At 40.7% G+C, this 15869-nt stretch overlaps 1 protein-coding gene across 1 annotated transcript in view; it reads right to left on the reverse strand.

Moving 5' to 3' along the window:
* Window positions 1–15869, reverse strand: part of LOC109428676 (zinc finger protein 888) — a 40697-nt gene that overhangs the window by 14683 nt on the left and 10145 nt on the right. Inside the window, exon 3 of the mRNA XM_029879780.2 lies at window positions 6752–7700. Within this exon, the coding sequence (XP_029735640.2) occupies window positions 6752–7700 (949 nt within the window). The remainder of the gene's footprint in view (window positions 1–6751; window positions 7701–15869) is intronic.

The following is a 15869-nucleotide window of genomic DNA, read 5'->3' on the forward strand; positions in this document are numbered from 1 at the left end:
GTTTGTAGCGGCATCCTGCAAATTCTGTGCCCGATCGCACGGGCATCAGCCTTGCCCAGCTCGTGATAAGACATGTGCGAAATGCGGCAAGCGGGGTCACTTTGCCGTGGCTTGCTATTCTTCCCCAGTGTACGCATCATCAAGCAGACAAATGCACAGCAATAAACCAAGCAGAAACCCTACTCTAAAACGACCATATGAAGCAACAGTTCCCACTGGTTCTGGTCCAGTGGCGAAGAAGAAAGCCATGCAATTCGCTCGGAAGATACACGCCATCGAGGGCGAGAACGAAGAGGAGAGTTTCGAACTGGTTGAGATGGTGACTTCCGGTAACGATTCAGATGAACTGATTTGGGCAAAAGTCGGCGGTGTGCTGATAGAAATGCAGATTGACTCGGGCGTCCAGTCTAACATCATTGACGACCGTACGTGGGAATCGATGACGAAGAACGGAGTCGGCATTATTGGAGATGTTCGGGAGTCGGATCGAAGGTATGAATTTAATTTTTATTTTGATTGGTTAGCAGATTTTCAGCCAGAAAATGCTGATTAATCTCCAGTTTTGTAGGTATTGGAACTTGTAAATAAGTAGGTTAATTTTCTATATAGGTTCAAAGCTTATGCTCAAGCAGATTGCCTGAAAGTAATCGCTATGTTTGATGCAGAAATAATCATCCCGGACGGGGACAAACAACTAAAAGCAATCTCACGGTTTTATGTCGTGGAAAACGGACCACAGCCACTTCTAGGTAAGACAACAGCGAAGCAATTAGGTGTTTTGCTTGTCGGATTACCCAGCCAGCGAGAATCGGTTCATCACGTAGAAGCTTGCCGGGCATTCCCTTGCATCCGTGGAGTGAAAATTCGTATCCCCATAGATAAGTCGGTAGAACCCGTTGCCCAGCGTCTCCGACGGTTGCCTTTACCGATGTTGGACAAGGTAGACGAGAAGTTAAATGAATTGCTTTCCAAGGACATCATCGAAAAGGTGTCTGAACCAAGCCGCTGGGTGTCACCGATGGTCATAGTGGTCAAAGACAGTGGAGATATCCGGCTCTGTATTGACATGCGTCAGTTGAACAGGGCAATACTCCGTGAGACACACCCGTTGCCAACGATTGAGGACATACGATGGAGGTTGAATGGGGCAAGGTATTTCTCCCGACTCGATATTAAGGATGCCTTTCATCAACTCCAGCTCGACGATGAGAGTAAGCATCTGACGACTTTCATAACCCACCGCGGACTTTTTCGATACAAGCGTCTAGTCTTCGGCATTTCGTGTGCACCGGAGATGTTCCAGAAGATTCTCGAACAGATTCTGGCAGATTGTGAGAACACGGTGAACTTTATCGATGATATTATTGTCACAGGTAGGTCTGAAGCAGAACATGACGCGGCTCTTCAGAAAGTTCTCAAGAAACTCGGTGAATACGGGATTCTTCTGAATCAAGCGAAGTGTGCTTTCAAGCTCGACGAAATTGAATTTATTGGCCAGCGGTTTAACCAAAGTGGGATGATACCTTCTAAAACGAAAATTGAAGCCATTCAAACGTTTCGTCCACCCATAAGCTGTGAAGAAGTTCGTAGTTTCCTAGGACTCGTAAACTACGTGGGATCCTTTATTCCGAACTTAGCGACGATTTCCTTTCCGCTCCGTGAACTAATCAAGAGTAACTCGACCTTCATCTGGGAACGGGATCAGGAACTTGCATTCAACGAACTCATCCGGCTGGTTGGCAATATTGAGACACTTGCTCACTTCGATCCCCGACTTAAAACCAGGGTAGTGGCGGACGCGTCACCAGTGGGATTAGGGGCGGTGCTGCTTCAATTTCATGAAGGTCATCCCAAAGTCGTCGCTTATGCTAGCAAAAGCCTAACTAGTACGGAATGTAGATACGCGCAAACGGAAAAGGAATCCTTGGCCTTAGTTTGGGCTGTGGAGCGATTCCAGATTTATCTTTTCGGGATACGGTTTGAGCTTGAAACCGATCACAAACCCCTCGAATCGATCTTCACTCCGACTTCGTCTCCTTGTTTGCGTATTGAGCGCTGGGTCCTGCGGCTTCAAGCATTCAGCTATGACATCGTCTATCGTAAGGGAAAGTCTAATATTGCAGACCCTCTATCGCGTCTGTCTCGTCCTGCAGAGATCGAAGAGTTCGATCCGGATTCCGATGTGTACATAAGAAATGTCGTGGAACATACAGCCGTCGACGTTCATGAAGTTGAGGTTGCTTCTTCGCACGATCCTGAAATACAAGCATTGAGGGAATGTTTAGAAAAGGGAATTTGGAACTACGCTAATGACCTGTTGAAACCTTATCAGGCGTTTCGATTGGAATTCGGCACAGTTGGAGATATGGTTGTTCGGGGTAGTAAGCTCGTTATACCTCAAAGCCTTAGGCAGAGACTGCTTGAACTGGGTCATGAAGGGCATCCCGGGCGAACAAAAATGCAACAACGTCTAAGAAGTACATGCTGGTGGCCAGGAATGGATGATTCAATTGTCCGGATGATCGATAAGTGCTCGGGATGTAGGTTGGTTAGCCAGCCGGACCGACCAGAACCCATGATGAGAAGAGCTCTTCCGGAGAAGCCGTGGGTGGACGTTGCGATCGACTTCCTTGGGCCACTTCCGTCGGGAGAATACTTGTTGGTGATTATCGACTATTTTAGTCGATATAAGGAGGTTGAGATCCTTCGGAAAATCACGGCAAATGAGACAGCTGAGCGACTGGAAAAAATATTTGTGAGGCTTGGATATCCGAGAACCATTACTCTCGACAACGGTAGACAGTTTGTGAGTACATATTTCGACCAGTACTGCAAGCAACGTGGAATAATACTGAATAAGACGACCCCATACTGGCCACAAGAAAACGGCCTCGTGGAGCGCCAAAACCGGTCACTAGTAAAAAGGCTCAAAATTAGCCAAGCTTTAAATAGTGATTGGAAGGCCGATTTGAACACGTATCTTTCTATGTACTACGCTACGCCTCACAGCACAACGGGCAAAACCCCAAGCGAGCTGATGTTCGGCCGGACTATCCGGACTAAAATACCATCGCTTCAAGACGTCAGCACCGATGCTACACAGTGTTCTACGGACTACAGGGATAGAGACCTACAGATGAAGGAGAAGGGAAGGATAACTGAGGACCAACAGCGGAAAGCGAAGCCTTCGGACATTGTTACGGGAGACAAGGTTCTGATGAAAAATGTCATTCCCGGTAACAAGCTTACCCCTACATTCAACCCCACTGTTATGACAGTTGTTGATAAACATGGGCCACGTGTAACGGTCCTGGATCAGGAATCCGGAAGGTCCTTTGACAGGAATTCAAGCCACTTGAAAAAGATAAATGATAACAGAAACGGAACATCATCCAACGAGGCTACATCGGATATGCTGCAGCAGGAAGACGCGGGGCTTCAGGATCCGATTAATGAGCAGGACGGAAAACGGGTTGCTAGTCCGGAGCCCATAGTCGAGGCTGAGATAACAGGACGCAGCCGACCACAACGTGTAATCAAACGACCAAGCCGATTCATGCAGTGATTGATTGATGGAATATTTTGATTAACATTAAGTACTTGATGAATATATCCTTTTGTAATCTTTGAATACTATTATCTAAAACAAGGGGAGATGTGGTGATAGGTCTGTAACCAATCTATGGTAAAGCTCTGTAAGCATACGAAGAGGAATAATAAATGTAGCTAATCAGTGAAGCGGCCTCGTGTTTGATCTAGCGTGCTTTCCCTATCACACTATACACATATTGACCCAAGGCTTGTGATCCCTACTTTCCCTAGCCATTCGCATTACTTTTGGTTCATTTACATAGATCGATATTTAGACGACATTCTGCTGTATCCAGCTTTTTACGCTAGCCTGCCATAAATTTTGAATCACCCCCTTCTGACGTATCTTGCCGACACTATAAATTCCATTATGGTTCAGTCAAAGCAAGCCTAGTGATGCTAAATATGTTCAATATTGACAATGTCAAACGTCAAAAATTTTCACATCTGTTCCAGAAATAGAATTTAGTCTTATTTCTGCAATTTCTGAATTATTTCTAATTTTCTCGTTATTTCAGGTTGATTAAAAGCAGATTGTGATAGCTGGAAGGACGAAATAGAGGGATCAAATGCCAAATTCATGAAATTCTACCCCAAATTGCACATATGCACGCACAATTTTCTCAAACCAATACGCGACCCGAAGACAGGAATTTTGTAACTCCTCCTGCTTAGCGGAGTCAACGATTTCTTGCCACTTCTTTTTGAATTGATGGTATTTTGACGGTCTTGTCTTTCATATGAGATCGTTGGTTGATGAGTCCAGATGTGAGACAGATTTATACCAATTCAACTACACTAAAATAGAATCGGAGCAAATTGTTATCAGGTTCCAGCAATAGATTCTTTGCTTAGGATTCTTTGCACAAATAAAACATGGTGTTGGCCCAGTCAGGATTCACCCTAGCTGCGGCACAACGTAGTGACAGCTTCTTGCAAATAGTTTAATAAAGAATGTGGTCGTAATCCGGTCAGTAGCTGTTAGTAGTGGCTTGGGGCAGATGACGAATGTAGTTAGAAAAAGATAGATTTCCAGATCATTTCTACTAGCCTCGTTTGGTGATCAATATTGTCGTCGCGGTTGAAACCCGAAGTTTCCCCACACCCGACAATCGAATTATCTCAAAATCCATACGTGAAACCTAACGTCGGACGTAGTGCGCTGGACAGCGGACCTGGCCCTCTATCCAGCGCACTGTGCCCGACGTACGTCCGACACACGGTTTAGGAGAAAAATCGATTTTCGCGTGTCAAAAATTCCGATTTTCAACTGCACGAACAATACATAGCCGGGTAATGAGAATATCCTTATTGACTCTGAGAATAGCCTCTCAATGCACAATCTTCCCGCCCGGAAAGATAGAAGTTATTTAAAACAAAATCGTACTTTTGTGACAGATTATGGAACATAAGCGATTCTTCTGTAGATTTTAGAACACGTAATATAAGAATTTGTGAACTATTAATTCAACAAGATATTTTTTACAAAAATGCTCTGTGTCCATAACGTACACCTCATTCAATTGGAGTAAGTTTGTCCGTGTAATTTTATTATTCAATCCAGCAATGGTTTTTGCTGCGACAAAATATTCCACAGGCGTCTTACAGCTACAGTATTTGAGTATCCTAAAATAATAAAAAGATTAATTAAAATAAAACACATAAATGAAGCAAATTTCAGAAACGGAGAATTCTTAGCTTCCAAACAAAAGCTGTGAAAATTTTTGACATTATGATAAACAAACTTATATTTCCGCCTACTAAGACCAACTATAAAATGTGTCGGCAAGAATTGTCAAATTCGAATCACCCCTCTCAGTTTTATAGCCAGCGTAAAAAGCTGGATACGAAGTTTTTGAAAGAAAAACATTTGTTTAAGCCTTTTTCCAATGGCCACCGCCAAAAGGGTACATTATGAGGGCAAGATTGAGTCGTCAAGAGTGTCATTAACAAATTTTCACATGTAAATCCAGTCAATTATGCGTTGTATCCCTTGCAGCTGACCTAAAAAGAATGAAAAACCTAAGTTAATTTGTCCTGCATAATAAATAGAAAACACCTGAAATACGCTGAGGATTACTGTTGGTATGAATCGTGAAAATTCTTGACACTGCAATCAACAACTCTCAATCAGTCTACTAGGATAGCATTGAACTGAAATTCGGTTGTCGGCAAGAAACGTCATATTCGTATCACCCCTCGGTTTAGCGTAAAAAGCTGGATACGGGTTTGAAACTTATATGTAAGTAACTGAAATATTGGTAACATATTAGGGAAATATGTTAGGATATCAGAGTAAACTATTCAAATTACTATAACTTGTGATTGCTCTAACAAAATGTTGTCAAATTTGCAGAAACTATGCTTGGATATCATACATGTTGATTAGTATTTGAAAAACTAATGTACATATATTTGTTGAAATCATAAATAGCCGTAGAACCACGATATGTGCATATTTGTCATATATGAAAATTCTATAGAAATAACGCAATATGCTCAAATGGCAAAAACTTCAATTTCCCTCGATGAAAGATTTTCAAATTTTCAGAGTAGATACTAGGATAGTATATCTTTCGAATGACGGGTGCCAAATTGATGGACATTTTTATTTGATAATAACGGTTTTTGGCACACCGTGCCCATATTACCCTAAAATTGATAATACTCATGTCAAAATAAATTTCACGTGTCAAAAACATATCAACAGCATAAACCAAGAAGCAAAACGTGTGAAAATTTGGCGAAATTTTGAAGTTTCAGAATTAATTGCTAAGTGGATCTTTTTTTCTGTCATACCCAATTTTTAAACAATTTTCCCTATCTCATCAGAAATCATTTTATTCCTAAAAAACCAAATTTTTTTCAACACAGATTACTAAAACAATGAAAAATGGATGCAGTGCATTCATTGAAAGATATATTTTATCATTTTTGCATGTATTTTTCACTAGAAACGGTAATCAGTATATGGTGGATCTTTTTGTGTGCCGGTCACTGTAAATGACGTGATATTATTATAGATAGACGCACTAATACATACACGCTTAGCACTAGTCTGCTTCAACTTTTTGATTACACGGTGTCAAGTTGAAGCAGTTAAAGTCAGAGTAATAATCATATAATAAATTCATTCACATACATTCTCTACCTTAATTACCTTTTCACATCTAACCTCTCCATCTGCCGGTACTTCATCCGGTTGTCCCGGGTGATGTTTCCGAATATGGCCCCGTAAGGAATAATTCTGATTAAATCGTAATTCACAATACCCACACTTGAACGGGTTCTCCTTTGTGTGACTGAGCACGTGTTTCTTCAGCAGCTCACTACAAACGAATCCCCTGCCACAGGCTTCATAAGTGCATTTGTACGGCCGCTCCAGGGTATGCACCGACCGAACATGCTTTTTCATGGCCCCATGGGTTTTGTAATCTTTATAGCAGCCCTCGTATGAACACTTGTACGGCCGCTCATTGGTATGTGTCCGCCGATGAACCTTTAGATCACTACTGGTGTTGCATCGTTTATCACAGAATTCGCATTTGAAGCGAAAATCTTTAGTATGAACGTATCGAACGTGACAGTCCAATTCATTATTCGATTTGAAAGACGCTCCGCAGTGATTGCAAACCTTGCGTTCGGTACGGTGGTTCTTGTACACATGACCTTTCAATGAAGACTTCAGGCGATACCGGGCGTCGCATTCCTTGCACTTGAATTTGTAATCTAATTCGGTCACGCTTGTTTTGGGCTCGGGAACGCGCAGTGGGTAAACCTTGTGTACTTTCTCTCGATGTCTGTTAAGATACTCCTCATTGTAGAAGGATCGTTCACAGACGCTACACCTGAAGCTTTCATTCCACGATCGAAGAGCGAACTCGACACAGTTATCGAACGTTCCATCCCGATGTTTCTCTTTGTGGGTTTCAAGTTCTCGTCGACCGAGGAAGCTGCCGGCACAATGTTCGCATTTGAAAATTTGCTTTTTGTGTGCCAATCGGAAATGTTCCAGCAACCTTTTGTAGCTTCCAAATGGGTTCCTACGGTCGCAGAATTGGCACGGCGAAGCCAAATGGATTTCCCGGTGTTTGGCGAGATCCGCTTTTCTGTAATGAAGTTTTGAGTAAAATATAAGTATTTCAGTTTGAGAATTCCGATGTTGCTTTCAAACTTGAAGAAAACTCGGGTGTGCTGAATGAAACTATGTTTGAAATGCCATTGTAAAGTATACACATACATTAAATTTAAAATTTTTAAATATGACCTCCTAATGGATTAGCAATATTTCAAAGGATTGAGATCACTTGGAGTTCACGCCTTGCCTGAAGCATAACCCACGTGACTTTCACGCTGAAAATCTAGAATCTAAACTTCGCATAACTTACAAAAAATGTGACTTCTTTTTTTCGGAAATGAAATGAAGCAGTTGACCTCAAGATGAACTAGGCCAGGATAAAAAGTCCCGTCTATAAATGTACCTACACAGGCTGCGGCTTATTTTTCAAAAGTTGTTGAAACCTGGAATTCGTAAGCTCTTCTGGATTCAAATGACACAAAAAGAGAAACCTCTGAGTTTAAGCCAAAAATATATTGGTTTAGAGGTCGCGCAATCGCTTCAAAGCTGAATTTTCGAGTAATAAAAAGGTGTTTTCACTTCAAGTGCCTTAACTTTCTCAATTTTCAACCGATTCTCATTCTTTTTTTTATGAATTTCTCACAAATTAATTTTTGAATAAACTCGTAGAACATTAAATGTTTCCAAAGTCACGCAAAAAATGAGTTTTTAAACAACTATTTTTTTTCTTCTTTTTACAAAAAAAAAATAACTTCAGATTCCGATAACTTTTCAACCGGTTGACCAATTTCAAATTTCTTAGCTTGCTTTTGTAGATATTTCTGTTGCCTATCTTTGCCCCAAACAAACTATTCATCAACGTAGTCATTTTTATGATACTTTTCACCAAAAACTGCCGAAACATGCCTTAAAATTTGATTTTTTCATGTAAAACTAGAGTTTTTGACGATTACTTGCAATTTTTTACTCCAAACCAGATACTTAGCATCATATTTAGGGGTATGGAAGACATTGGAATTTTTTTTTTCAATTTTTTTCCTCGCATGTAGAACATGTAAATATTTTTTGATTCAGAACACTCCAAAAACTGAAGTTTAAGGCTTTCATATGATTATTTAGTATAAAATTTTCACGTTTAGCCCGAAACTAAGCATGAAAACAATTAAAATTTTGCCAAAATTCTTTTTTTTCCAATAAAATGCGTGTTTTTGAACGGTTTTTGGAATTTATCCATTTTGAAACTGTGATGTTTGTCTCTTGACAGTTATACTAATAAGGCGCTGTCCATAAACTACGTAGACTCAATTTTGGCAATCTCAGACCCCCCCCCCTCCCCCCTCGTAGACTTTCGTCCATACAAAATTTTCGAAATTTGTAAGGACCGTAGACTTTGGCCAGACCCCCCCGTCCCCCCCTCAGAGTCTACGTAGTTTATGGACAGCTCCTAATGATCGTTATTAACACACCGCCTACTCAGCGTGCTAAACTACCACATCTCCTTTTCTTCAAAGGAAAATGTTTACTTCAGCATCAGTTATTGCGCATTGCGCAGTTAAAAGTGCGACGAGGAAGTGCGGAATTTCAAATAAAAGTGCGATTTAGTGTCAGATTGTTTCGGTGTCTTCACCGCACTTATTCATTAGCTATGATGAATAAGTGCGGTGAAGACACCGGAACGATTTGATGCAATATCGCACTTTTATTTAAGATTCCGCACTTCGTCGCAGTCCAGTTAGCAATGCAATAAACTATCCACTTATCCGCGAGCGGTAATGGCGGCGGCGGGCACAAATAACCGATTCGTTTTTTTGACGTTTCTTGGGGATCGCAATCGGTTGGCGCCACCAAACGGTGGGTGAAGGGGTGAGGAGAATGAAACTGTTTTGACTTTCCCCCAAGAAACGTCAAAATCCGAACCGGTTGGATATGCCCGCCGCCGCCATTCCGCTCGCGAATAAGTGTATGGTATGTGGGGGCAAGATGGGTCAGGGGGCAAGATGGGACAGTACCGTTTTCAATCGCACAATATATGTTTTGAATCTTTCAATAATTTTCCCAGATAAACGACGGGGATACACAAAAAAATGGTATATTGTTTTGAAAATTCTATACGTTCCTCGCACAGAAAAAAACAAAATATTTTTTCGTTATACTTCTTATGCTATACACTCCATATAACTACGTGTATTGTGTAGACGGGGCAAGATGGGTCACCCTAATTTTTCGGTATGTTTGCATAGTTTTTGAAAATGTTTTATTTTTCATGGAAAGGCTATTCTGTGACCTACATTATCGAAGCGATGAGAGCACTGAAAATTTGAGAACATATTTTTTTAATTTTCCTTCAAAAAATATAGGTTTTCAAAGTCCGTTTATGGCTACCCGAACAAAAATCTTCTAGTTCTGAGAATAATCTACCGATATGTTTCAACACTTTCTTCATGTAATCTGTACGTCTATGAAGCTTAGATGCATAGAGAAAAACTAGAAGATATAGTATTTTTTGTTGGAGGAAAATCGAGTTTTCTTATAGCTGACCCATCTTGCCCCCGTTAAAATGAGGTGGGGCAAGATGGGTCATGTTTTGAAAATTGTTTGTCAAGAAGCAGGTATCAAACTTTATTACCTTTTTATACTCTTATATCATAGCTGACTAGTGTATCTGAGAGTCGTGGTAGAATACAGAGAAATGCGATTTATATTCAGAAAGTTATAGGGATCCGTTTCTTAGGTGACCCATCCTGCCCCCACTTACCATATAATAGGTAGGTATACCTAACCGTTTCTTTAGGTTTTATTGCATGCTAAACCAAATGCTAAACTAGGTATATAGGGTGCCTGTACCAGTTATCGCACCACCTAAGAGAAACTATTTCTACAAAAATAAGAAGAAGACCGACGAATGTAAACAATAAGTCAAAAGATTGATTAGTTTTCATACTTTACAGGAAAAATATAAAACCGGAGCCAAAACTACTTTTAGTATTTATTACGGCGTGTGCCAATGATAGGAACCCTGTACCAGTTATGGACACATTTGTTAATTTGGGTTCCACTTCGCACTATTTACATGCATTCCTTATGGGATTTGCCATAACTGGTACACTATGGCGAAATAGGGTACAAGGAGGCTGAAAAGTTAAGGAAAATGATTTATTTCTACCATAATTTGAGCAAATTGTGAAGTTTGAATGATTGCAATCATCTTTTGTGATCGTGATCTATTGTTCACGAAATTTTTCTTGTTGATTTGTATCTTTAAAGGTATAAAATCAACTATGGCGAATTTGAGGTACTATAGCCATAACTGGTACACTGAGCCTACTATTTCTTACTACGGGGATGAAATTCCGTAGCTCCCTTCGAACAGCGAACTTCTCAAAATGTGGAGTTTCTGATCAATCAAATCGTACCGCCTAGTCGGTGGAGTCGGAATTGCCATATCTCCTTTTGTTTTAAGTTGGGCCGACTTCTTAACAAAATTCTCAAGGTAAACATTGCTATAACCGGACCCAACGAATCGCATCCGTCGCGTCGCTACGGTGGCACCCTTCTATGGTGAGACTGAACTGTCGCAACGATCATTCACTTTCTAGAGTGAGTTGACCTAAGGCCAGTTTCCTCTTGGGCAAACTTTTCTCTTTTCTGGCAGCCTGACCCGGTGGAGCGCATCTGTCGCTACGGCAGCTCCCTTTTGAGGTGAGCTTTTCCTTTTCGCCTGCACCGGCCAGATTTTCATCCGCCGGTGAGGCATCTTTTCCCTCTTTTGTCTGTCCCGGTCAGATACTATCCGCCGGGATCAGACAGTATATATTTACCACTTTACCGCACTGTAGTGTGTTCATATTCCAAGTCATATTCTAATCTTGATTCCAATCAGCTTCGATCCTACGCTGGGTTCTTGTTTCTCGTCGCCAATGTGGTGTTTGTCTCTTGACAGTTATACTAATAATGATCGTTATTAACACACCGCCTACTCAGCGGTCTGCTAAACTACCACAGAAACGATTTTCAAAAATATCGACTAAAGCAAGCTAAAAAAATAAAATTGGTCAAACGGTTAAAACGTTATAGGACGCTGAAGTTAATTTTTTTTGTAAAAAGAAGAAAAAAATAAATTAAAGCTTTAAAAACTCATATTTTGCGTGACTCTGGGAAAAATTAAAGTTCGAGTTTATTCGAAATTTAATTTGTGAGAAATTCATTAAAAAAGATTGAAAATTGGTTGAAAATTGAGAAAGTTATGGCATTTGAAGTGAAAACATCTTTTTATTACTCGAAAATTCTACTTTGAAGCGATTGCGCGACCTCTAAATCTCAATATTTTTGGCTTAAACTCAGAGGTTTCTCTTTTTGTGTCATTTGAATCCAGAAGAGCTCACGAATTTCAGGTTTCAACAACTTTTGAAAAATAAGCCGCAGCCTAACTACATGTATTAAAGAAAGCTCGTTCCACTTGAGTACATATCACCACACCGACGGAATCACAAATCGACCACATCCAAGTCAGGACCTATCGTGGTACTAACTCTGACCAACCTGGTCATGGTAAAACTGCGCCAAAAACTTTCCGTCGGTACTGGCTATTGCATGACATAGAATAGAGCGCCTGAATCAATCTGATATCGCCTTGTCGCCCTGGCGAATGACATGGAATAAGAAGCGTTGCCCAAATAGTCAAAGCAGCGCTCAACAATGTTGCCTAATACCCCAGACAGATATGTGATACGAGTGTGATACACGTACAACGGTACTCACTGTCATGAAAATTCCAACAAGACTGACTTGAATGGAGAGAATTATCAGTGTGGCACTCTTTTCAATCGCAATTGTACAGTGATTCCTGTATCACATGTGTGTCATAAGTATTGTAAGTGTTCGAAGTTCAGTGTGGAGTGTTTTTGAGATTATGTTAGAATTTGTATCGTGTTTTGTTATAAAATAGTGCAGGTAGTGTCCGTAAGTGTCGTGTAGTTTTCTCCGTCAGTTACTGTTAGTCTAGTCCCAACCCCCCCACTTGACAGATGAGCTCAGTTTCGCGTACCTACTTGCAAATCGCAGATGTCGCTACTGTTCGTAAACAACGGGTCCATCCTTCACTGACGCTACAATTTTTGTCCATGCGAAAACATCTTTTTGTTTCGTGCAAGCAGAAAAATAACGCTTGTTTAAAACAATAAAACGCATGGTTGATTTTCAAACTGAGCATTTAATTATTCCAAAGTTATATTTCTTTGTTCTGACTTAGAGTTCATCGATCAAAACAACCAATTCACATCATTCAATATAACATTTAAATCTTCATTTGTTTCAACAAAATAGGGACCATAAACATGGCTCGGAAGCACTCACACATCTTTAAAATTCCTACCCCAACATTGCCACAACAAAGAAAGTGAAGCAAATCCCTCACTCCAACTTCCAAGTGCAGCTTTGGCCGTGATGGATAACGCGCAGGTACTCAAGACTGCATCCGCAAAAAGTTGGTCGGTTTCGATGTTTTGCCTTTTTTTATTCGTTTTCGTTTCCATCCACTTGTCGAGTGTCTAAAAATAGATTTCCGAGCTGCCGCAGGAGCTGCCGTCACCAACACAATCACTTCCCGGCTTTGTTAGTGGCAAAAGTGCAGTCGTTTGAAACAATCTGTTATTTTATATTGAAACTACCAAATCTCTGTTTGTTCTAACAAACTGTCAAAAATTTCGGCAAATGAAAATATTTGTATTATCAAACAATGGAACAAGTTCAGTTTAAACTAGAAATCAATTTGTCGCTATAGCAAACTGAAAAATCGGTTGATTTGAACTAGAATTTAATTGTGTTTACAATTTATTTTTCTGCGTGTGGTGAGTGGAAGCCAACGAGAGGCTAGCGTTTCGTATCAAAAGGACGTATTCAACAGAAGCGCAAAAACTAATGTTCATTAAATTGAAATTATTTTGATTTTTTTTTTGTTGTTCTAAGAAATGTAATAAAAGCACATGTTTAAACGGTCTTGCATATTAATTAACTGCGCATACTAGACCAAACCGAAGATCAAACTCGAAAAAAAAAACATCTGTAAATGATTATTTTTAACTTCCATTTTGGCTTTGCCGCCAGATATGTAGCTGTAAAATGTTAGCATAAGTAACCTAATTTATTACTTGCTAGTACTTAATAACCGCACTAGAAGAAAACATGACATTCTTATTAATTTTATGAAAGCCGACTATTATGCCTCTACCCGTTATATTGATATAATGTTCGCTTCTAGTAAACAAATGCATCATGCCGCACTTAATTTGCATTTATCTACCACAAAAAAGCAGAAACAACAAATTAAGGTTTGAGTTTAATATTTTAATATTTTTTGTGCGGTTTGTTATTGTCGGTTTTCGTCCTTTTCAAAAGTAGCGCTTGCCGCTTTGAATCTGACAGTACCACCCGGACCAAAATTTTTAGGTACGCTGACGTTGTTCGGAAGCTGTCAAGAAACTCCCGGGTTGTCTAGTCCATAGTTTAGTAGACTACCGTACTACGCCACCATCCACGCTACTTCCGAAACCCACCACCAGAGGGAAAACGAAGTCCTTTTTGGTAGCCCAAAAGGGGTGGCAGATGCTGAACCAAGATGGAAGGAGATATGCACACGAACGGGCTAACGGGCACGACAAACGACAATAGAATGCCTTGGGTCACTGTCCGAATACTGGAGGCCAGTGAACCATCTACACTCGACTCCATAATTCTTGAAGAGAGTTAAAAGAACCGCCAACCTGAAAGGTTGAAGTAGTGCGGAAGTTCAACAAGTTTTATACCCGCCAAGAAAGAGTTGAAGGCAAGTTGAAGGATTTGTGAAAACTTACAAGAAGGACAGCAGGTAATTTGGTCCAGTCAACACCCAGTTCAACTCTAATACCGTACTCTGGATTCCATAGAACCCCGCTGTTTTTGGTTAGAACTTCGGTTCTGACTGCTGAAGGATACCCCCCCCCCCCCTATGTTGGGGAAGTCCCGGCAAGTCTCGTCGTACCCGAGTCCGCCAACATACTCGGCAGCCCGAAGACTACAAGGGCCTTTGAAAGTCGCCATCGCTACCCCGAAGGCTACTGGAGTGCCGAGAACGTAGAAGCCTCCATCGTTTAGGATCTGGTGTGTGGTACGTGGTGGAAGGTATAAGGGGCCCCGAAATACAAGAAAGAACAGGTTAGAGTAGATGTAAGAATGTGGGAGGAATAGGAAGAGTAAGAGGCAGAAAAAGTCCGGAAATAAATGTGTAAATGTAACGTGACGTGAGTTTTTATGTACGACAGTGCGAAGATTCCCTGCCCGCGAATAACTGATCGAGAAGCATGCCGATCCTGCGGTGTTGTTTCAGGGAGTCTCAGGAAGGCTCCCCTCTTGAGCTAGTCGGCAGTTACAGTATAAAGTTCCTTCGGGTGAGGAACGGAGTCTATGGGAAAATGGTTCAATAAGGAACGCAGAGAGGTTCCGGAGGAGAAAAATACAGCAGGGCGGTAATGCTGCAGCATAAAACCTAACAGAACGTGAAAAATATTAACAGAAATGGAAATAATATATCCGGAGTGGATGGAGCGGGGTGTGAGAAAATGGAACTGCTGTACCGTTCCTAGGAAACACGGAAGTTCTACCAAAATCCTTACATATCCCGCAAAGGTTTCGTGCCGTGAGACGAAATGTACAGGAATATGACTAGTGCCTCTTGGCGGATAGACGGTTAAAAGGTTAAGAAACGGAAGAAACGACTACGTCAGCGCAACAGAAGACGCTAAAGAAAGCTAAGGATGTCATTGCTTAATCCTTTATAAGGCCGAGAAAACTAGAAGAGTTGTCAGCGCATACTACTATGTAAATGATTATATATATGACTATATGTACAAAACAATTTTTGTTTGAAACTTAAAAATCTAGGTGGCAATATAGTTGCCACTGCCCGTTTAGGACACTTTTCTTCTTTTGACTTCGACAAAAAGCCGGAAAAGAGATTTTAGAGTGGATTAGGGCTTAACCCGTGTGTAAAAAATTCGAAGGTTGAAAGTGAAGATTGACATTCTCATTTTTTCATTCGTGTTTGGCCACATTCATTATCAGCTAAATGCCTCTTTTTTTTTTCATTCAATTCTCTGTCACGATTATTTTTTCGCACGTCGTAAATTGTCCAATTTCTGTTAACAGACGCACAATCCTACTTAATGGA

Source organism: Aedes albopictus, chromosome 2 (assembly GCF_035046485.1).
Source record: "Aedes albopictus strain Foshan chromosome 2, AalbF5, whole genome shotgun sequence".
Taxonomy (NCBI): Eukaryota; Metazoa; Arthropoda; class Insecta; order Diptera; family Culicidae; genus Aedes; species Aedes albopictus.